The sequence below is a fragment of the Prunus persica genome, chromosome G8, assembly GCF_000346465.2.
Source record: "Prunus persica cultivar Lovell chromosome G8, Prunus_persica_NCBIv2, whole genome shotgun sequence".
NCBI lineage: Eukaryota > Viridiplantae > Streptophyta > Magnoliopsida > Rosales > Rosaceae > Prunus > Prunus persica.
Genome location: NC_034016.1, coordinates 4,198,602 through 4,221,911, shown reverse-complemented (window position 1 = coordinate 4,221,911; position 23,310 = coordinate 4,198,602). Strand labels below are relative to the sequence as shown.

Genomic DNA, 23,310 nt, shown 5'->3' with positions numbered 1-23,310 from the left:
CCCTATAAATTGGACATTTCCCAAAATTTCAACCTGCATAAAAACGCATTTAATATCCACAACTGGCAGCATGCACAATATAATTTCATGCAATCCACACAAATGGCCTTCGGCCTTCCAATAATTCTCCAACAACTACCAAACAATTCAAATACAAAATATGACTAATATTTAGTCTGTGGCTGCACCTAATAACCTCAGGCTGCCTACGTACCCTCCTTGAGGGATCAAGCCACACGTAGTTCTTCCCTAAAACCCAATTCCACACTTGGGCGATACCTTATATCATTTCTCTGTATTTCACATATTCTCCCCATATGCCGGTACAACCAACGCCACGTATGGCGCCTGTCAACACGCCGGATAACCTGCGCCACGTGCGACCATGCCATACTATCATAATATCTCCCCATACGCCGGTACAACCAACGCCACGTATGGGGCCTGTCCCAACGCCGGATAACCTACGCCACGCGGGACCTCAATATCATATCACAAATATCCCCATACGCCGGTACAACCAACGCCACGTATGGGGCCTGTCTCAACGCCGGATAACCTACGCCACGTGAGACCTGAACATCATATTACATAGCTCTCCATATGCCGGTACAACCAACGCCACGTATGGGGTCTGTCCCAACGCCGGATAACCTACGCCACGTGGGACCTAACTTTCACTTGGTGGTACTTGTAGTGGATCCAACATCCGAGGAGGTACCTAAAGTAGTGCGTATAGCACTCCAAACTGACATTCTAGACTCTGTTGTACCCTTGTACAACCATACATAATTATATAAATAATTCTAATATTGTGTAACCCTCCACAATAGTCTAGCTCCCGATAATTCCCCCTGGAAGGGTGAGATTACTCCGGGAGACTCACGGTCAACCAAGGGTCAAACTACTCTAACCCTGGTCAAACAGACTTGCGGAACCCACGACCTCCAATTTCCGATCCGAAGGTCCCTATGGGTTCTACCAGGTACAACCATACATAATTATATAAATAATTCTAATATTGTGTAACCCTCCACAATAGTCTAGCTCCCGATAATTCCCCCTGGAAGGGTGAGATTACTCCGGGAGACTCACGGTCAACCAAGGGTCAAACTACTCTAACCCTGGTCAAACAGACTTGCGGAACCCACGACCTCCAATTTCCGATCCGAAGGTCCCTATGGGTTCTACCAGGTACAGGACACTTGTCCTGCCAGTTTGGTTCAGATCGGACGGTCGGATCGCTCACGATCGCACGATCTGACAGTTAATATAAAATATAAACTTTAAATTATTATTCGGAACATCCGGGGTTCCGATTCACGATCCGTCATTCCTACACGATCCTAGAAATACCTAGATTAACATATATTAAATTTGGGACCATCCGACGGTCCCAACCTATTGAACCCGGATAACGCATAATATGCGATTATCCGTTCGATAGTCAAACGACGTCCGAATTGAGATCCGCAAAATCCTACGCACTCGTGACAACCTAAGGATCTCATCGGAACACATCGCTACTTCTTCTACAGTGCCCACGCGCCGCCGCACGCGCCGGCAGCGCGTGGGTGCCCAAAGCGATAACGCTCCGCCGGAAAATCTCAAAACCACGGCTCCAAACTCCTACCCTAGGTATAACACCTTATTTGGAGCCACTTTTGTTCTTGGACCTACCCCAAAAAGCGGCCGAAAATGGCCGATCACGGCGGCCGAAGTTTCGGCCGATTTTCAATTCGAAAATTGAGTTGCCTACGCTAAGAATCGATCTAATCCTACCCAACCATCAGCTAGAGCAGCTCGAGAGGTTCAAAATCCATACCTGGGTCGACGGATTTGGTGGCCGGAGGAGGGAGATCGACGGCGTTGAAGTTCCGGCGACATCCGCCGCTTCTTCTCCAAATTCCGACGAAACCGCGGCGGCTGGAGGCGGGGGCTGGCTGGGGTAGGAAGAGGACGACGGCCCGGTCATTTTGGTACCGGTCCCGTCGCCATTGGTGGCCGGAGGAGAGCACGGCCGGCCAAAACGTGGCCGGCTGTCGCGCGCGAGGGAGAGGAGAGAGAGAGACCCGCGGGGGAGAGAGAGAGAGAGAGAGAGAGAGAGAGAGAGAGAGAGAGAGAGAGAGAGAGAGAGAGAGAGAGAGAGAAAACCAGGTTTTTTATAAAAAATCCCATTTCGAAATATTTACGATTATGCCATTGGGTTTCTTTTGACCATATCTCTCTCGTTACAACTCCGATTCGAGCCCACTACGTGTCTATGAACTCGTCTCAGTACGACCTATCCAAAAATACAAGTCGCGGTCCCAAACTCTCTCCGGTTAAAAATATGACTAAAATACCCTTAAATAATTAAATAATTAAATAAGGGTAAAATTTGGAAAAATTTGGGGTCGGGGTGTTACAGACTACCCCCCTTATAAAAATTTCATCCCCGAAATTTCCTACCTGTCACTCGAAGGGTTGTGAGCATGGGGCCCGCATCTACCACTCGGGTTCCCAAGTTCTTTCTCCACAACCGTGTTGGCAACCAAGACAAAAGCTCTAGCTAAGCAAGCAGAGAAAGAGAAGTCTCCTTCTCTAACTATGGCGAGCTCACGTGAGAGAGCAAGGAGGAAGAACCCTAATGTTCCACTCCTGTCAATCGCGGCATTCAAGCCCACACGAATGAAGTACGGTTCCACCCAACTCCACTACTTCTCCCTTTAATCTGCCAACATGATTCTTTGAGAGAAATGTCAGAAAGGATCATTTTTACCGAATTGTAATCATCGTCGATCTCTCTCGACCATGATCCATTTCTGATTCCGATGAAAGATCTCTACTCAAACGTGCTCACGTGAGATGAGACCCCAAAGTACTCTCTCAATCCATCTGGGTCTCGTCCTTAGACTTGACCATAGTATTCCCACCACACACGAGCCTCTTTCTGTAAGAGACACTTGTGATTTCGATTATACCAACGCCACCCTTCAGACCCTGGATCCCTTGATCCAATGTCGGGGAGTTGCTCGTCCCAGAGAGAGGTTATGCTCTTAGGATCTTCCACTCGGTGCTCTAGGCACACAATCAAAAATTAGCAACATGTTCAGGCAATGGAGGATCCCTAGAAGTAGGTTGATCCACTCCCTACCTCCCGCTTATGCGGACCCAACGGACAACTTTGTCATAGGGACATCCAACTGTACCATACGTACAGGTGTTACCCTATGCAAACTTTCGGCTTCTATTCACAATCTTCCGGAACTTCTGAAACAACCACTGTCTGTGGTAAAGCTCCAGCCCTTCCTATGCTCCGGCGGCCTATGTATCTTTCCTCTGTGAAATAATTTGACTTTTGTGACGTCCTCAACGTCGCAAATGTGCCATTCCGAGATGGTACCCATTTTGATCCCCACAATTTAAGGATGCACATAAAGTGCAGGGTCCACAAGGAATTGAACCTAGAGCTCTGATACCAACTTTAAGGACCCGCCCCGAATTTTCTCAAAACCCGAGACGAACCCTTTGGAATTCCTGACATCACCCCGATGCCAGGCCCACTTACTAAAACCCGAGACTTCCTGCCGAAATTTCGGCAGAGTCTCCCCCTATAAATTGGACATTTCCCAAAATTTCAACCTGCATAAAAACGCATTTAATATCCACAACTGGCAGCATGCACAATATAATTTCATGCAATTCACACAAATGGCCTTCGGCCTTCCAATAATTCTCCAACAACTACCAAACAATTCAAATACAAAATATGACTAATATTTAGTCTGCGGCTGCACCTAATAACCTCAGGCTGCCTACGTACCCTCCTTGAGGGATCAAGCCACACGTAGTTCTTCCATAAAACCCAATTCCACACTTGGGCGATACCTTATATCATTTCTCTGTATTTCACATATTCTCCCCATACGCCGGTACAACCAACGCCACGTATGGGGCCTGTCAACACGCCGGATAACCTGCGCCACGTGCGACCATGCCATATTATCATAATATCTCCCCATACGCCGGTACAACCAACGCCACGTATGGGGCCTGTCCCAACGCCGGATAACCTACGCCACGCGGGACCTCAATATCATATCACAAATATCCCCATACACCGGTACAACCAATGCCACGTATGGGGCCTGTCTCAACGCCGGATAACCTACGCCACGTGAGACCTGAACATCATATTACATAGCTCCCCATACGCCGGTACAACCAACGCCACGTATGGGGTCTGTCCCAACGCCGGATAACCTACGCCACGTGGGACCTAACTTTCACTTGGTGGTACTTGTAGTGGATCCAACATCCGAGGAGGTACCTAAAGTAGTGCGTATAGCACTCCAAACTGACATTCTAGACTCTGTTGTACCCTTGTACAACCATACATAATTATATAAATAATTCTAATATTGTGTAACCCACCACAATAGTCTAGCTCCCGATAATTCCCCCTGGAAGGGTGAGATTACTCCGGGAGACTCACGGTCAACCAAGGGTCAAACTACTCTAACCCTGGTCAAACAGACTTGCGGAACCCACGACCTCCAATTTCCGATCCGAAAGTCCCTATGGGTTCTACCAGTACAGGACACTTGTCCTGCCAGTTTGGTTCAGATTGGACGTCGATCGCTCATGATCGCACGATCTGACAGTTAATATAAAATATAAACTTTAAATTATTATTCGGAACATCCGGGGTTCCGATTCACGATCTGTGAATTCCTACACGATCCTAGAAATACCTAGATTAACATATATTAAATTTGGGACCATCCGACGGTCCCAACCTATCGAACCCGGATAACGCATAATATGCGATTATCCGTTCGATAGTCAAACGACGTCCGAATTGAGATCCGCGAAATCCTACACACTCGTGACAACCTAAGGATCTCATCGGAACACATCGCTACTTTTTCTACAGTGCCCACGCGTCGCCGCACGCGCCGGCAGCGCGTGGGTGCCCAAAGCGATAACGCTCCGCCGAACAATTTCAAAACCACGGCTCCAAACTCCTACCCTAGGTATAACACCCTATTTGGAGCCACTTTTGTTCTTGGACCTACCCCAAAAAGTGGCCGGAAATGGCCGATCACGGCGGCCGAAGTTTCGGCCAATTTTCAATTCGAAAATTGAGTTGCCTACGCTAAGAATCGATCTAATCCTACCCAACCATCAGCTAGAGCAGCTCGAGAGGTTCAAAATCCATACCTGGGTCGATGGATTTGGTGGCCGGAGGAGGGAGATCGACGGCGTTGAAGTTCCGGCGACATCCGCCGCTTCTTCTCCAAATTTCGGCGAAACCGCGGCGGCTGGAGGCGGGGGCTGGCTGGGGTAGGAAGAGGACGACGGCCCGGTCATTTTGGTACCGGTCCCGTCGCCATTGGTGGCCGGAGGAGAGCACGGCCGGCCAAAACGTGGCCGGCTGTCGCGCGCGAGGGAGAGGAGAGAGAGAGACCCGCGGGGGAGAGAGAGAGAGAGAGAGAGAGAGAGAGAGAGAGAGAAAACCAAGTTTTTTTATAAAAAATTTCTTTTGACCATATCTCTCTCGTTACAACTCCGATTCGAGCTCACTACGTGTCTATGAACTCGTCTCAGTACGACCTATCCAAAAATACAAGTCGCGGTCCCAAACTCTCTCCGGTTAAAAATATGACTAAAATACCCTTAAATAATTAAATAAGGGTAAAATTTGGGAAAATTTGGGGTCGGGGTGTTACATTTCCATTTTTGGTCAATAGGGCCCGCGGGGCCCATGACCTCCGATTTCAAATATGAAAGTTCCTAGAGGTCCAACAAGCTCTACTGAACACGTCCTGAAAGTTTGGTCTCAATCGAGCAGTCGGATTTAAAACAATTGCACAATCGGACCGCGATCGCTTTGCCTAACCCTAGACTTAAAGATTTGGAGTATCCAGGATACCGATTCTCGATCAGCGAATTCCTACACGATCTTAGAGGCACAAGGAACGACATATTTGAAGTTGGAAATGATCCAACGGTCTAAACCTATCAAACCAGGATATTGCCTAATAGGTGTAAATCTGTTCGACTATCATATGACAACCAAATTCGAATCCGAGCATACCGTTGTGCTTAGGATGACAAGGGGAACAAATAGTAATACAATGGGCCACTACCCCATAGCCCACGAGCCGCCACACGCGCTGGCAGCGTGTGGGTGGCTTGAGAAATATCTACTACTCAAATCACCCAACAATACATATACCTACATGATCAGGACAACTAGGGGAGCAACTTATACAACTAGGCCGGCCTTCAATTTGGCTGGAAAACCCTGCCAAAGTTGGACGAAACATAGATTTCTAATCAAACAGTCATGGCTTCAAATCTATCCAAAACCACCTATGCAAACAGCTAGAACACGAAACATGGATGAAGAAGCTGACTTGAATCGACCGGTTTGGCGGTCGGAGTAGCAGGAATGTTATAAAAAACTGTCACGATTTCCAGTCGACACTATAGGGGTTCTTAAGCTTCAGTAAGGGTTGGGTTAGGTAGAGGAGGAGGAGAGGAGAATATTGGAGGTGGTTTCGTCAGAAACCGTGGCTAGACTGCGCCGGAAACGCCGTCTAAAATCCAGTGTGTCGCGACGGGGGAAAGAGAGAGAGAGAGAGAGAGAGAGAGAGAGAGAGAGAGAGAGAGAGAGAGAGAGAGAGAGAGAGAGAGAGAGAGAGAGAGAGAGAGAATCAGAGAGAAGACGAGTTAGGGAAGACAGAGCTGACCTGGTTTTTAAAATCCAACTTTGAAATAAATTATGGTTGTGCCATTGCACTTCCGTTGACCACAACTTCTTCGTTAAAACTCCGATTTGGACCCACTACGTGTTTACGAACTCGTATTTACGAGCTCTATGCAATGGCGCCATGCAAAAATTCTACGAATCGAAAAGTGACTAATGTGACCCTACCCCAAGAGCAAAATTGTAATTTCATAAAAGAATTAAATTGGATTAAATTGATAAAATTGGGTCAGGGATAGGATAGTTAAACACGTACTCATTCATATCTAGATCGGATTCTAGGTTGATTTCTTAAAGAGTATGGTTTCTTGATGAAATTGATACTTTTTGGTTCAGAATCTATATTCCATTCATTTGATCGATCTAAAGCTGAGTTGCTAGTGCCATGGGATGAACGAGCTGAAGAGGAAGCTACTATTGCCATGAAAGACTAGCTGAAAGCTTTGCTAAGTTGGAAAATAAGGTTGCACAGAGGACGTATAGCTTGTTTCCTAAATAGACCTAAGATTTCTTGAGTTTGCTTGTGAATTCTCTATAAGAATCTTCTTTGCTTAGTTGATTACCAGATCGGATGATGACCCCCAGTTTTTCCCAATGGTGGATTTCTGGGTGAACAATATTTTCTGGATTTGATGTTTTTTATTATTGACTAGTCATAATCTGTTGAGTATCTCTATTTTGATTCAATAGATGTTCACACGCTCTACACTCTAGTTGTTACTAACACTGAGGATGCCTAAATTGATGAATCCATTCTTTTATTTTAATGTGTATATTTATTGTTACCCTACAACTAAATTCATAAAGAATTGAACTTTTTTTAACTTTAATAAGTTAATATATATTGGGTTATATTTAAAATAACTCATTTATAAGCTATATTTTTTGGGCCCAAAAACTTCTGTGGGCCACAGCCCACCACAGCCATTGAAGTAGTTAATTTAATAGACACGCAGTGCAGCCTCCGTAATATTATATACTACTTATATATATGGTGGACTGATCTGTAATGTCGTCAAGTCTTTGCCTCCTAACGCATATTAAATTTGTCATTGCTGTCCTATTTCTAGATCTGTTTTACATACATCATTAAGGCTCCTATATATATCATCATTAAGGCTCCTATGCAAGAGCCTTAAAAAAAAGATATTAGACGTATATGGCTAAGCCACAAAGCTCCTACCTTGTGTGCCTCGCATTTTCTTTAGTTTTCAATCTATTGTTGATCTTCAAACTATATGTGGGTAGAGAGTGGGAACTGAGCTGGAGCAGAAGGGCAGCAGAAGAAGCTGAGTATGTGGCAGCCATCTCTTGCTCAGGGCATGGAAGAGCCTACTTGGATGGGTTAACTCTTGATGGCAAGGAGCCTGTTTGTGAATGCAATTCTTGCTATGGAGGCCCTCAGTGCTCTGAGTTTTTGACTGGTTGTGCAGCAAATGCTGACAGGTCTCCCTCTCTCTCTCTCTCTCTCTCTCTCTCTCTCTCTCACACACACACACAATAAACACACTACATTCTTAGCTAGTTTGGGAGCTTGGGAAATTCGGAGGGCAGAAAGGTTGTACTGAAAAGAAAAAAAATTAGCCTAGAAGTTGTTAATTCAGAAAATTTGAACTAGGAAGCTTAGGAAAGTCCAGCAATAAAAAAAATACATAACTGAAAAGTCTAGGGTGTGTGAAAAGCGATATTTAGTTTAATTATTAATATATTTAGTGCATTTCTAGGGACTTGGTTTTTTCCTTTTATTATGGAATTTGAGCCGTAAAAGATTCCAAAAACAAAACTCTCATGACATATATTAGTAAAGTAATGTTTTAAAATACTTTTGGATTTGTATCTAATTTTTTTAATTTTTATTCAGAATAAAATATTCCCTCATCAACAAGGGAACTTGTTTGGCACCATCTCCTCCATCATGTTTCTTAAATGCTTCTACTAGCTTTCACATGAACTATTTTGCTCTTCACTCTATGTCAAGTCAGTCATACAACACTACGTGCTGCATGTAAGGATAATGTTACAATGCAGTATTTTTTACTTTACACAAACGATATCGAGGGAGGGAACGGAATTCAAACACAAAATGTCACATGCAAAGGACTATGGAGCCAAAAAATTTGGTAGGACGGGCATCATATTTCTTTTTTCTTTTTACTTCCATAAGTGACCACCAAGATTTCTGTCACCATGTCAAGAATAGGGTAATACAGTGGCTTGACAAAGGGAATATCCAAAAAAATTAATTTGTGCCAAAAGCTACTCTACCTAAGTCCACCTTTTCACTATTAAAACTTACCTCCAAATTGAAAGCTCCGTTCAATTTCTCATCCTATTGAACGGAGCTTCCAATTTGGATCTAAGTAATTTAATGGTGATTTTAAAAAATATATATTAATGGCACATCTAAACTTTATGATCATCATCATCAGCTCATGTGTGTTGTTGGATGCAGTGGAGATCCATATTTCTTGGAGCCATTTTGGATGCAACATGCATCAAAAAGTGCACTTGTAGTAGCTGGTTGGCATCGAATGAGCTATACCTTTGCTGATCAATCTTACATCTCAGCAGAGCTTGAGAGGCACATTCGCAAACTTCATGCCATCGTTGGAAATGCCGTGACTGGAGGAAGATACATTGTTTTTGGTGCTGGCTCAACCCAACTTCTCAATGCTGCAGTTCATGCACTGTCTTCCCATAATTCAAGCTCCTCCTCCTCGCCTGCAAGTGTTGTAGCTTCAATTCCTTATTACAATGTGGGATCCTAACTTACTACTTGCATATTTTACGTACAAAGAATAAATAAATAAACTTGTATCATCTCAAGAAATCATCTTCTGTATTATCTCTCTATAGTATATAGATAGTATTAACATGTGTACGTGTGTGGACCTACTTCTCTGGTGGGTGATACCTGTATACATAAAATCACCAATTGAGACGGTACAAATAGTACGTAGTACTACTACAAATATACTGCTGACATATACGGTTTTGATGTTCGATTTTCCCAGCTTTACCAAATACAAACGGAGTTTTTTCGATCAACGGACTATGTATTTCGAGGAGATGCATCCTTATTGCAGAACATCTCAGATGCTACTAATGTTATTGAGTTTGTTACCTCACCAAACAATCCTGATGGCCAGCTGAATAAGGCAAATGTTCAAGGTCCAAATGCCAAAGCAATCTATGATCGTGTCTATTACTGGCCACATTTTACAGCAATTCCTACTCCAGCAAATGATGATATCATGATATTTTCAATTTCTAAGCTCACTGGCCATGCTGGTAGCAGATTCGGGTACGTAACAACCTAACCAACATTTTCTTGCATATCTTTCACTTCTATTTATTTTATTTTATTTATAAACTTTATCACCTTGCTATTATTGGGGACTTCTTTCCCTTCTATATCACAACATATATCAGGAACGAAAAATGCAGAAAATGCACTGCATCTATGAATTTTTTTTGACATTTTTCTATTGATTGGGGCCATATATATATATATATATATATTATACTAAACTCACACACTACACGGATGCTAGGACTTGAACACAGGACATTTCATGGGGGGAGCAATTGCTTCAAACACTATACTAGTAAGTCCTTTGCTAGTATATGTTCTATACAAAAAGACAAAGGCCCCCTATTCAATTTTCCATTTAGGCATCGAGTTGAAAACAAAACCCTTTGCGGTAGCTATAATATTTGTTCTTGTGGCTCTTGCACAGGTGGGCGGTGGTAAAGGATGAGTCTGTGTTCCAAAAGATGACCATGTATACGCTCATAAATAGCATGGGTATTTCTCGAGATGCTCAGCTGAGAGCCTTGAAGGTTTTGAATGTAGTCCTTGAAGGGGGAGGAAAGAATATTTTTGAATTCGGATATAACACTTTGAGGAAGCGTTGGGAAAAATTGAGCAACATCCTCTCTGTATCAAATCGCTTTAGTCTGCAAAAATTTGCACCCAAATACTGCACCTTTTTCAAGAAAACTAGAGGACCTTCACCAGGTAACATCCTCATCACTACTTTGTGTATGTTCTTTTATCAAAATTAATCAATCAAGAACAACATAAAAAATTAAATTAGTTGCGGTCATCAAAGGACTTCACCGCTCGAAGCCTTTTTCAGTGAAGCATTTTTCTCTCTTTGATCTAAATTTCATTGCTCCTTTCATGTTGAAGCATTTATAATTCTGACCAATTGTTGCGTACCGGATGTTATCCCATGATCATATGATTCTGATAATATTATTACCTCTGAAAATTAAATTAATTAAGTGATCAAAAGAGCTCATTTATGAAAAATTAATAAATTTCCTCACTGCAGCTTATGCATGGGTGAAGTGCGAGAGGGAAGAGGATAAAGATTGCTATGCAGTCCTCCAAGAAGAAGCCAACGTTTACGGACGTAGAGGTTCTCATTTTGGCGCTGAAGATCGATTTGTGCGTCTCACCCTCTTAAGGAGCCAAGATGATTTTGATTTATTGCTTCAACGACTCAACCAATTAGTCTTGGAAGAAAGTCATCGGCAAAGCTATTTTGTCCACGATTTGAAGACAAATTAGCCACATGTTTATTAGAAGCCAATTATATTCAACACTTCTCTTCAAGTAAGGACAATATATATGTGATTTGAACTACAACTGAAAATAAATAATAAAAATCTAAAAATAGGGAAGTGCTACTCATGGTTCCTTATGCTATCTGCAACTATAATGGGACTAAACCTAAATTTTCAAGTTCCAAAATAAAACTATTAATGTATTCCCCGAACTCGATCGGTTTCATTTGAGCTCTAATAGTTGGTTCTGTAGGAAATATGAGTGCTAAATTGCTATAAAATAAATAAATAAACACTACAAACAAAACAGATTTTTACAACTGCAGAATTGAATTAAAAGAATCTTAATTGAGTCGAGGCAAGTGTTGGACACTCTGACCTTAAGACGAATTACACCCCACAACGGTGCTTATGTGTAACACCCTGACTCCAAATTTAATTCATATTTTAAATTATTTAAGTGAATTTACGAATTTACCTTTGAGGTAGGGGTAAATTGGTCATTTTCTTATTCGGAAGGATTTTGGGACCACGACTGGTATTTTTGGGTAGGTGGTACTAAGAAGAATTCATAGACACACGGTAGGCTTGAAACGGAGTTGTAACGAAGATTTTGCGATCATAACATTATCAGTGGCAAAATTGTAATTATTTCGAAAAGGGTTAGAGTAAAAATATGATTTTTTTTTCACTTTTACCTCACTCTCTCTCTCTCTCTCTCTCTCTCTTTCTCTCTCTCTTTCTCTCTTGCTTCGTCGTCCCCCCCTCCTCCTTCGACTGCAATTACACAGCCCGTCACAAGCCACGGCCAGCCTCGAGACCGGACCCAAAACGTCCGACCAGACCTCGCCGACGTTCCCCAGTCCACCTCCAGCCGTCAGCTGCCACTAAGTCGTCGAAAAATACGAATTTCAGGCCGGTTTTCGTCCTGATTTTCAGTCGCTCGATCTCTCTCCTCCGACCACCAATTCCGATGAGTGAGGTATGCTTTCTCATCCATTTTCCGAGTTCTAGCTGACTGTTGCATAGGTTTGGATCGATTTGCTGTGTAGAAACTGATTTTGAAAACCTAAGTTTTGGCTGGATTTCAAAGTGAAATTCCGGCCGGTTGCCGTCCAAATTGGACCTCCCCATAGTTGAATGAAGTGATCTTGACCTTGAGTAAAACCTAGGATAGGAAGGGTGAGCTCGGGTGTGGAGTTTTTCCGTCACCGAAATTTACTCTACACACCAGCAGCGCTTGGGCGAGGCTGGTGAAGTTGCAATTTGACCCAATGAGATCCTTAGGGTGTCATAAGTGCATAGAATTTCTCGGATCTCAATTTGGGCATCGTTTGACTATCGAACAGATTTTCGCATATTGTGCGTTATCCGGGTTCAATAGGTTCTGACCTTTAGATCTTTACCCAATAAAATTATGTTGTTCTAGGTATTCCTAGGATCGTGTAGGACTTCACAGATTATGAATCGGAGCCCCGGATGTTCCAATTCAATAATGCAAAGTTTGTGGGTTAACGATAACTGTACAATCGTGAACGATTCCTAAACCTGTAATCGGACCTTAGGATACCTTCTTCAACGTACACGTACTGGGAATTTGGGGATTTAAGTATTTAATTTGTGATTTCCGCTTTGAAATAATTTTATATTAATTAAGGGTTCGTATCTCGAAATAGGTGTTTCGACTGCAAGTACTCAGCAGGCAGGACCCTCTCGTGGTCAGGCAGCGTGGGAATATTTGTCAGTGGACTTTGTTTTCAATCATATGCATGGTTTTATTGATGAAAGATTTATGCATAATGTTTTTAATGGTTTATTGAATATATTATATTCATGAGTTGAATTTGATATTTATATAGCGCTTTGGCAATATATTGTGGGTTTAGCATATATTTGAGTATCGAGAGTATATTTTATATGGATTTTGGGGAAGTATATATATATATATATATATATATTCTCTATAAGCGAGATACTTGGGTTGTTGAAGTGAGTTGTGGAAGAACTTGAATATGAGGGGTTGTTGAGAGAAGTTGTATGATTACACTATGTAAGTACCTTCCCCCAGTTATTAGACTTTCCACACGCGGCGTTGGATGTTCCGGCGTGTGAGACACTTTCCATATGCGGCGTTGGATGTTCCGGCGTATGGAAAGACTCTGAATAGTGTTTAGGGTCATCACCCATGACGTTGGATGTTCTGGTGTGTGATGATCTAGTCTGCGCGCGTAGGACATAGTTTGGGAGCTACACATGGCGTTGGATGTTCCGGTTGTTTGCTTTGGAGTTTCATCCCCCGGTTGGACCGCTCATCCCTAGATGCAGGATAGCACCTGAAAATCCTGCGAGCTAGTCAAACGATCCCCCAGTTGGATTGTTTCCCCGGTACCTAGGTAGTGTGATGAGTATTTTGTATAGCTATGTATAGTTATATTTATATATATATATATATATTTATATTTATATATGTATATTTATAGTTGGGAGAGCAAAGAAATTAGAGTTTTTCAGTGTTTTGGCAGGAGTTGCAAAATTGTAGGAATGGGGTTTATAGATGAGATGACTTGTGTTCTAAAGAATTTTAAATGAAATATGTTTTGAGTATTTAAATAATGAATTGTGAACCTGCATGTCTTGAGCATTATTTTTACGCGGTGGGGTTACTATGTTGTTTTAACTGCTAATCTTGTTTTTGTCCACTCACATGTTTTCTGTTTTGCGCCCCCTAGCCAGTAGTCGCTCTAGGAAGCGTGCAAGTGGTGTACGAGGCTCGAACTGTGAACTTTCCTAGTTAGGACTTGAGTAATTTCTTCTACTCAACTGTTCTTGTAATCTAAATTCAGTAGATGCTCTGTTATCGCCCATGGTAGATTTTACTTGTGAGGCCGAAGGCCATTTAGTATGTTTTGATGGATTATGAAAGTATGCTGCTGGTTGGGATTATTATTTTATGTATGTTGCAGGTTGAAATTTTTGTTGGGTTTGCTTAAGTTACAGGGGAGACTCTGTCAAAATTTTAGTAGAGAGTCTCGGTTTTTAGTAAGTGGGCCCGGCATCGGGAAGATGTCGGAACAAAGATGGGGTCCGCTTCAGTTTTTCGGGAAATTCCGGGGCGGGTTTTGTCATTATGGTTCACTACCGTTCGCCTTCCAGGATACAACGACTCCCCTCCTTGTGAAAGAAGCACTGCAATTCACAAGGAACTTTGAACCAAATTATGCAGGAATCTCTCTTTATGAAAACTCTAATGCTTTCTATATGTGAAAGTCTGTATATAGAGAATTAAACTGAATGAATAAAACTGCAGGAGGATTGCTCTATTTATAGATGATGAAATACCCTTTCTAAAAAGATATCACAATCTGAAAAAACAAACAATGCATCCCTTAGTCTGAAGAGTTGTCACCCCCCATGTGAAGATATCTTTAACCCAATAAATTTTATTAATTTCCATTCAAATAGGAAAATCAATATTCGTTAATATTAAATTTTCCAACAGGTTCTCCTCCCAATAAGCAAGGAGTTTCTCCAATAGACATTCTTCGCATGGTTGAACAGACTACGAGGTTGCACTTGTACACAATAGGACATGTCACATTCTTCACAAAGGACATTCTTCATTGGATTCCTTTATCATCCTTCAATTATTTTTTGAACCATTTCCCATTGTCACTTGTTTTCTTCAATTATTTTCTAAATCATTATCCATTTCCTATTGTCTTGTTTCAATCATATTTTGAACCCTTGTTCATCTAACCTTATATAACTTTATTGGATTCCCTCACTTTTCCCTATCTTTTCTTATCTTCATTCAATTATGATCAGATATATAAACCATCTCGTTTTGTCATCTTGCCATTATTTCATGAGTGGGAATGTTTGTTTACCCTACACCTTAAACCCCTTTGAATAGGCAGGCATTGCTTCGGTTCTTGGGGCAGGCAGCTTATTAGTAGGTGAAGTATGAGAGGGAAGACGATGAAGATTGCTATGCAAGTGTTCCAAGAAGAAGCAAATGTTTATGTGCGTATGGGTAGTAGCTCTAACAATAAATCTTGAAAGTAATGCACAGCCCCAAGACTAATGATTTGATGAGAAATGCAGAAACATTTTAAAAATACCGAAGTGCTATGTGCTTCATTGTATCCCTATGTTCAAAATAATTAACTTATAGTGGTATTCTCTTTCTTTTCCAAGTGTTAAAGAAGGCGTAAGTTTGAATCCAAAATTAAATGATGGTGTTCAATGTTAATTCTAAGTTCTACAATCTTATGCATCAATCAGATATTATAGAGTATGAATCATTATATTTAGTATCTAATTTTACATACTGAGATTTTTATGTGATTTTCCATCAGTCTAGTGATGCACAAATACCAGCCATGTAAACTGTGTTTTATATATAGAATACACTAATTATTTCAATACAGCATATGAAATGAATTACTTAGAGATCACTCTTTTTTTTTTGTCTGAAAATACTTCATTAAAGCCCAACAAAGGGACCAAAAGGGCAGCCGCCAAGAAAGAGACACTAGCCAAAAGACAGCATAGTGCAAAAACTTTCTCGACAACATGAGATGAGAGATTACAAATATGGTGGATTGGGAAGTCCATCCGAAACCAGCACACGAACAAGGGTTGGTGGTGGCTGTGCAGCCCAGGTCTCCCTCTGCACTGCCCCAATTCCTATCGAAGCCGCTACATGAGCTGCTCGATTCTTCTTACGAGGGATCCAACTCCACTCAACTTCATCAAAATCCAATGTGAATTAGATAAAAGGCATGGGCAGAACTAGCAACAAGGCTACCATGGGCTCTAGCCCAGGTAGCCTTCCGAAAATATTAAAAATTATTATGTGTTTTAATGTGATTTCACTCTATAAAGATTAGTAGTCCACCCAAATATACCCTAATAACTCATTGTCCACTCAATCTATAGGCTTATAATCATCTTATATTTAATTTGTTTGCTCACTTAAGAGCATCTCCAATGGAGATGTCAAATAATATGTATCGAAATTGGATTTGATGGCTGATAACTTTAGTCAATGGGGGAGTATTATATTGGGTTAGCTCCAGATTGTCTCCTACATGAATATTGAACCCGGTTGCACTTGGGGGCTAGGGGGAGAGTTTGGCCCACTTTTCCACTGTAGTGTCACCCCATGTGCATGGTTTATATGATTTAATGTGTACTTTTATTTCTAGAAAAATTATAGAAATTGTAAGTAAAAAAATTGAGCTTTAGATTTTAAACTAATAACTTTAGCTAGTCCACCAGTTAAAAAATTCATGGTTCCGCCATTAAAAGGAAAATACAAATTCTAAGAACATAGGTCGGTGTTACCTCTCCAAAACATGTGCAACAAATTTGAGAATTAACATTTACAAAACAGGGCATCTTATGAAAAGGAACTAGCTACATTAAACAAAAAATAAGATCCAATATCATTTCAGTCCACAAAGGAAAACGAAAACCCAAAAAATATATATATATATATATATATATTTCCAAGATCATGAGCAAGGCCTCCATGTAAAGGTCAAATATTACTACCAGGAGATGTATGGATAATAACCAAGAACCTTGAGATACAATAAGTACAATGAGGGTTTCTAGTCTTCCTAATGGAAAATACATCCAAATAATACACAACTATCATCTACACCAGTAATAGAAGCTAGACCTTGCCTCATGCTTATGTGCAAAAATGAGGTGCTTTAAGAACTGCCGTTGCAAAGTTGCAAATTTGCAGCGTTGAGTTTGCAAGGGTATGCTTTTCTTTGTTATTATGTTTTTATGATCGTCCGGTTTCTTTCTTCTTAACGAATGAAGCTTCCTTCTGAATCCTAAAAATAAAGGACATCCATACATACAAGTAGAAAATCAATTCTCAAACCACAACTAGCCATTTTGGTCCTGCCGACTGCCTCTGTTGTAATCGGCAAAACACTGGTCCATACATCCTGTGGGCTAATCAAGGCTTATTGACCACGTAATTGGCATCTCAGCAGTTGGATTGAGATGAGTGATACGTGGAGATGTGGGTTTGAACGTCGTCTTTTTCGACGACGTGTTACTAGTTGTTCCCACTCAAAATGGTCGGTGGTGGCAAAACACTGGTTCACAATTCACATTTAAGCATTGAGATTCTTGTAATATTTTCTCTTGTAATTAGCACGTTGGCAAAACCCTTGGTTTTTCTTTCGATAGACCCGATTGTGAACAGAACTTGCCCAACATGAAACCGTGTGCTCGCCTCGCCACTACATGGTTTGCTGAGGCGGTTAGCTATATATACATGGGTTCTCACCCAAGTAAATACATTGAATCATTATAATCAGAAAATCTTGTCTCTCTCAACAAGCTTTGCTTCTTATTGTCGGTTTCTTGGCTGTCTCTTCTCTGGTTGTCTTACCAATTCTTTCTGGATTTGTAACATTAAGCTAAAGCTGCTGCCTTGCTTCGTCTCCATTTCACAATTGCTTTGTTCAGGTAACATTAATATAAAACATTTGCAGTTATTGTTTCTTTAGAGTTGTGCTCATATCGTATGTGCAGTTTTTTTTTCTTTAAGAGTTGAATTTCTCTGTTTCTCTCTGCTGAATTGGAAGTACAAAGTAACATGTTCTCTTGTTTGATATTTGTTATCTTTTGTTACATATGGACCACACATTGAAAGTAAGATGATCCAAATTAACATGTTTGCTAAGATGATCCAAATTAACGCCATGACAAAATACATGTTCGAGACTATCTCAATTTCCCCGAAACTTGTTTTGTTGCTTATATCCCTTCAACGCCGTATTTTTCCTCAGGTTTATTAAATCTTCAATTACCCTCTAAAAAAGAAAATCTCTTCAAATTTCAATCCTTTTCAGTTTCCAAGCCATTTATGATCGTCTTCGTATTTATTCAGTTGAGTGTTTGAATTAGTGAAGTTCTTTTTTCATTGAGTAGTGTTTACGGCAGCAGCAGAAGATTACCAATGGCGTTGAGCACCCAAAGAGCATCTGCTTTTCTTCCTTCAGCTCATCAATCGGCTCGTCAATGGAACTACGACGTGTTTTTGAGTTTCAGGGGTGTAGACACTCGAAATAGCTTTGTGTCCCATTTATACCACGAATTGCAGCACAGGGTCATTAAAACATTCAAGGATGATCCAAAGCTTGAAAGAGGGACAACCATTTCTTCAGAGCTCCTCAATGCAATCCAAGAATCAAGGCTTGCTATCGTTGTTCTCTCGCCAAACTATGCTTCTTCTTCCTGGTGCTTGGATGAACTTACAAAGATTCTCCAATGCATGAAATCCAATGGCACAGTTCTGCCTGTGTTTTATAATGTGGATCCCTCGGATGTACGAAAACAAAGCGGCAGTTTTGCAGGCGCCTTTGCTGAGCATGAGAAAAGGTTTAGGGAAGACATAGAAAAGGTGAAGTGCTGGAGAGTTGCTTTAACAGAAGTTGCCAATTTATCTGGGTTGGATTCAAAGAATGAGTAAGCAACTTCTCCATATACAGTTGGGTTTTTTGTAAGCCAATTTTCACTTTGATGTACCTTTAGACCTTGTTATATCTATGGCTTATACTTTTGACTTAATCATTGTTCTTCCTTGTAGGTGTGAAAGAAAGCTCATTGAAAAGATTGTTGAATGGGTGTGGGGGAAAGTGCATCGCACATTCAAATTGTTAGATTCCGCAGAGTTAGTGGGAATTAAGTTTACACGTGAGCAAATGGATTTGCTTTTAGATCCTACAGATGATGTTCGCTTTGTAGGGATATGGGGGATGGGAGGCATTGGCAAGACAACCATTGCTAGGCTTGTTCATGAAAGCATTTCTTTTCATTTTGAAGTTAGCTGCTTTCTTGCTAACGTTAGAGAGGCTTCTGAAGGTAATCGTCTTGTTGATCTACAAAAACAGCTTCTTTTCCCGATCTTGAAGGAACAAATTACTCAAGTTTGGGATGAAGAGTGGGGGGCCTATTTCATTAAGAATTGCTTATGTAATAAAAAGGTTCTTCTCATTCTTGATGATGTGAATGCATCAAGGCAACTAGAGAAATTTGCTAAGGAAAAGGATTGGTTTGGTAAGGGGAGTATCATCATCATTACAACTAGAGATGAACGGTTGGTTAAAAAGCATGATATGGAGATATCATATAAGGTAGAGGGATTAGGTGATGATGAGGCTCTTGAGCTCTTTAGTCTAAACGCCTTTAAAAAATTTGAGCCTAAGGAAGGTTTTTGGGAATTGTCTAAGTGCTTTGTAAATTATGCTGGAGGCGTTCCATTAGCTCTTAAAATTTTGGGACGCTTTGTGTATAAGAGAGATCGAGATGAATGGAAAAGTGAATTGGATAAGCTACGGAAAATTCCTCAGCCAACAATTTTCGATTTGCTCAAAATAAGTTATGATAGACTAGATGAGATGAACCAGAATATATTTCTCGATGTTGCATTTTTTCATAAGGGGAAGAGCAAGGAGGAAGTAATTGAAATACTAGACAGTTGTGACCGTTGTGGTGGGATAAATGCTCTCATTGAGAAGTCGCTCTTAACTGTTGAGATTTCAAACAACATTGTTGGGATGCATGATTTGATACAAGAAATGGCATTTCAAATTGTTCGTCAAGAGTCTATTGAAGAGCCCGGTGGACGCAGTCGATTGTGTCATCGTAATGACATCATTCATGTATTGATAAACAATACGGTAAGAAATGTAGAAAATACCATTTTTTTTGTTTTTTGTTTTTTTAAGAAAAGAAATGTGATTTCTTTTTTACTCAATATTGGACTTAAATGTGGAATTAACTTTTCCTTTACTATTCTTTATTGCAGGGAACTAACAAAATTCAAGGCATCGCCTTAACATTGGCAGAACTTGAAAAGGCAGATTGGAATTGTGAAGCATTCTCTAAGATGATTAACCTGAAATTTCTTGAAGTTGATAATGTGATCATTTCCTCAATCCCTCGAATTCTTCCTAATTCCTTAAGAATTATTAAATGGAATTGGTATTCTTTCAAATATCTCCCATCAAATTTTCAACCGAATAAACTTGTTTCATTTGAGATGCGGGGCAGCGAACTAGTTAGGCTGTGGGATGGACGAATTGTAAGTTTACTTACCATATGCCATCTTACGAATTTTTTGAAAAAAAAAAATGTTAAAGTTAAAGTTTTTCTGTTGCTAATTCTACAATTTTTCATGTAATATTGTACAGGACTTGCCCAACTTGAAATACATGGACCTTAGTTGCTCTCGAAACTTGGCAACAATCCCAAATTTCACTGGCATTCCAAAACTCCAGGTGTTGGATCTATATGGGTGTGAGAATTTAGTTGAGATTCACCCGTCCGTTGCATATCTAAAATGGCTTACAAGATTAATACTAGATGACTGCTCTAGTATTAAGAGTCTTCCAAGTGAGATAGAAATGGATTCTCTTATGTATTTCAGTCTTGACGGTTGCTCAAAACTGAAAAAGATTCCAGAATTTTCAAGACAAATGGAGAATTTGTCAACGCTTAGTCTGTGTGGGACGACCATTGAGAAATTACCTTCATCAATTGAACGTCTTGTTGGCCTTACTTGTCTGGATGTAAGAAATTGTAAAAATATCTTGGGTCTTCCGAGCGCAATTCGTAATTTGAAGTCTCTTAAAAAGCTCTATGCTTATGGATACAATTGCCCAAAAAACTCATGCGAGATTGACCCAGGCTCTGCTGGAATGATTAAAGTATTTGGACCAGAGCGTAATAAATCAAGGTTTTGGTGGAGCCTCCAAAGAAAGGCTTTTGTGTTGGGTTCACTATCTGGTTTATGGTCTTTGGAGTATTTGGATCTTCCGGGTGATTCTGGTCTTTGTGATTTTCCGGGTGATATTGGCTTCTTGTACTCTGTACAAAAATTAGACCTCAGTCGAAACAATTTTGTTAGCATTGGATGTCTTCCTAAGCATCTGGTAATTAAGGTGAATGGGTGCCAAAGGCTTCAACAATTGCCCCATCTCCGCTTTGAAGACTTCGACAGATTTGAAATATACACAGACGGTTGCACTTCCTTAAAAACGTCGCCAAAGTTGAGCAGAACAAACGGAAGTTATATTAAAATGCCTTGTGTGAGTTGCTTTGGATTGGTTGAGAATGAAAGCTGCGATGATAATGTAATACTTGGAATGCTCTGGATTGCTCTTGACTGGAGATTCCTTCAGGTTCTCTCTATGTCTCTCTGTCTCTCTTTGTTTGCTATAATAATAATAAATAATCAAATTACTAACCTACACATGGTACAGGTACCTGCACTCACTGGGCCTCTTCCCCGTGTCAACATTGTTACTCCTGGAAGGAGAATTCCAGAGTGGTTCAATAATCAAAGTGTGGGAGATTCCTTAATTGTGGAGCTACCTTCATGTACCACTTGGACTTGGATTGCTTTATGTGCTGTCTTTGAAGACGATCACCCAAATCCACCTCATGAACCTTCTACTAATTTTCACATTGAATGTCACTCAGGAAAAGATATCCTTGTGCGTAGTAGTTTGATGGAAGGAGGCCATCTCGTATCACCTCACCTTTGGGTAGCCTGTGTATCTCCTTACGTATTCAACGAAGAATGCAATCAGATGAAGATTTCATTCCGAACTGTTTATGACAATTCTCCTCGAGCCTCAGGCAAAACATATTGCTCGGGTATAAAGAAGTGTGGGTTCCGTTTGGTGCACGAGCAAGACTTGGAAGAACTTAAGCAAATCGTGATGATGAACCACTCCATCAACATCAGCACAAAAGCTATTTCTTCTCACAATTCAGCTGATGCAAGAGCAAGTTCTCACCAAAAATCTCTCTGTCGCAAAAGCTATGCTCTTTCCAAAGGGTTTTTAACAAAACTAGTTAAGATTTTCTCCCTCTTTTTAACAACTGCAGTTTTTATCAAATCTTTCAACAATAGCAAACAATGGGGGTGCATAGGACTTTTGATTTGGATGGTAACCACTTTGATTTCCTACTTAGGCCTTGCCCCCTCTTATTTTTCGCTATTGTTGAAAAGTTTAATACAAATTGTGATTCTTAAAAGAGCAGCTAAATTTTTGCCAACTTTGTTAAAAACTCCTCCTCCTCAAATGTCTACACATAAATACTTGAAAGGCTAATGACGGCCTTCAATTGATATTAGTAAGTTCCCATCCCATCTTTTCTAGCCATACATTTACCATTAGATTCATCACTTATTGTTTCGTGGATCACAATTTCTCTCTCTCTCTCTCTCTCTCTCATGTGCTTTTATCATGAATAAATTTCTGTTTAAACTACTGCAGAGTATTAATCAACTCATGTAGTATATTATACATGAATGCATGTATGCAAGAGCTGCATATTTTATGCATTTGAACAAAGTATATGTTAACATACTACAAATCAATAAGTAATTACATTGGCAAGCAATAAGTATGTTCAGATAGACTGAATTGTTTTTTATCAGACCTAGCAGATCAAAAGTAGTCAACTCAAATTTGGGGTCTTGATATAGGATTTGGAGCTGATCAAAAGTAGTTGCGTGCTTATTGGCTAGGTTCCCATGAAATTTGCACCTCAAGAACTACAAGCTCAATAGACCTAGCTTTGTTATAATGGTTTGATTCTTAATGACACAACTTACATGACTATTTCAACTGCTCTCTTATTTTGTGTGCGGGATGGAATAAGCCAACAAGAATTTTCAATCAGAAGCTTAGTATAGAGAATTGATCGTATCTAAAACCGATCACACTACTACAAAAAAGCAAAAAGACGACGGTAAATCACCGTCGTGTATTCGGTTTTTCAATGGTCGTGGAATCCACCGTCATCTTTTCCCTCATAAACCACGACGCTAAATCACCGTCGTTGTTACAATATACAACGTCATCAACAAATACAAAACGACGTCTTTGAACTGCAAAAGATCTAAAAAAGCTGTCGAGGATGAGAATAGA

The 23,310-nt window shown here is 40.5% G+C and overlaps 2 protein-coding genes across 5 annotated transcripts; both read left to right on the top strand.

The window, feature by feature from the left end:
- LOC18766422 (tryptophan aminotransferase-related protein 4) lies at window positions 7,917–11,336 on the top strand. Its single transcript, XM_020570909.1, has 5 exons — window positions 7,917–8,203; window positions 9,210–9,513; window positions 9,772–10,061; window positions 10,498–10,778; window positions 11,098–11,336. Exons 1-5 carry the CDS (start codon window positions 7,917–7,919, stop codon window positions 11,334–11,336), a joined length of 1,401 nt encoding a protein of 466 aa, XP_020426498.1.
- Window positions 17,651–23,099, top strand: LOC18768668 (TMV resistance protein N). Of its 4 annotated transcripts, none has more exons than XM_020569616.1 (7): window positions 17,651–17,830; window positions 18,311–18,832; window positions 18,954–20,046; window positions 20,175–20,450; window positions 20,560–21,549; window positions 21,631–22,510; window positions 23,031–23,099. In XM_020569616.1, the coding sequence occupies exons 2-6, from the start codon at window positions 18,324–18,326 to the stop codon at window positions 22,486–22,488; spliced, it is 3,726 nt and encodes a 1,241-aa protein (XP_020425205.1). In that variant the 5' UTR covers window positions 17,651–17,830; window positions 18,311–18,323; the 3' UTR covers window positions 22,489–22,510; window positions 23,031–23,099. The 4 variants fall into 4 exon arrangements, with proteins under 4 accessions (XP_020425205.1, XP_020425202.1, XP_020425203.1 ...); XM_020569613.1 differs by having other exon boundaries at window positions 18,296–18,832; XM_020569614.1 differs by having other exon boundaries at window positions 18,296–18,832; window positions 22,818–23,084.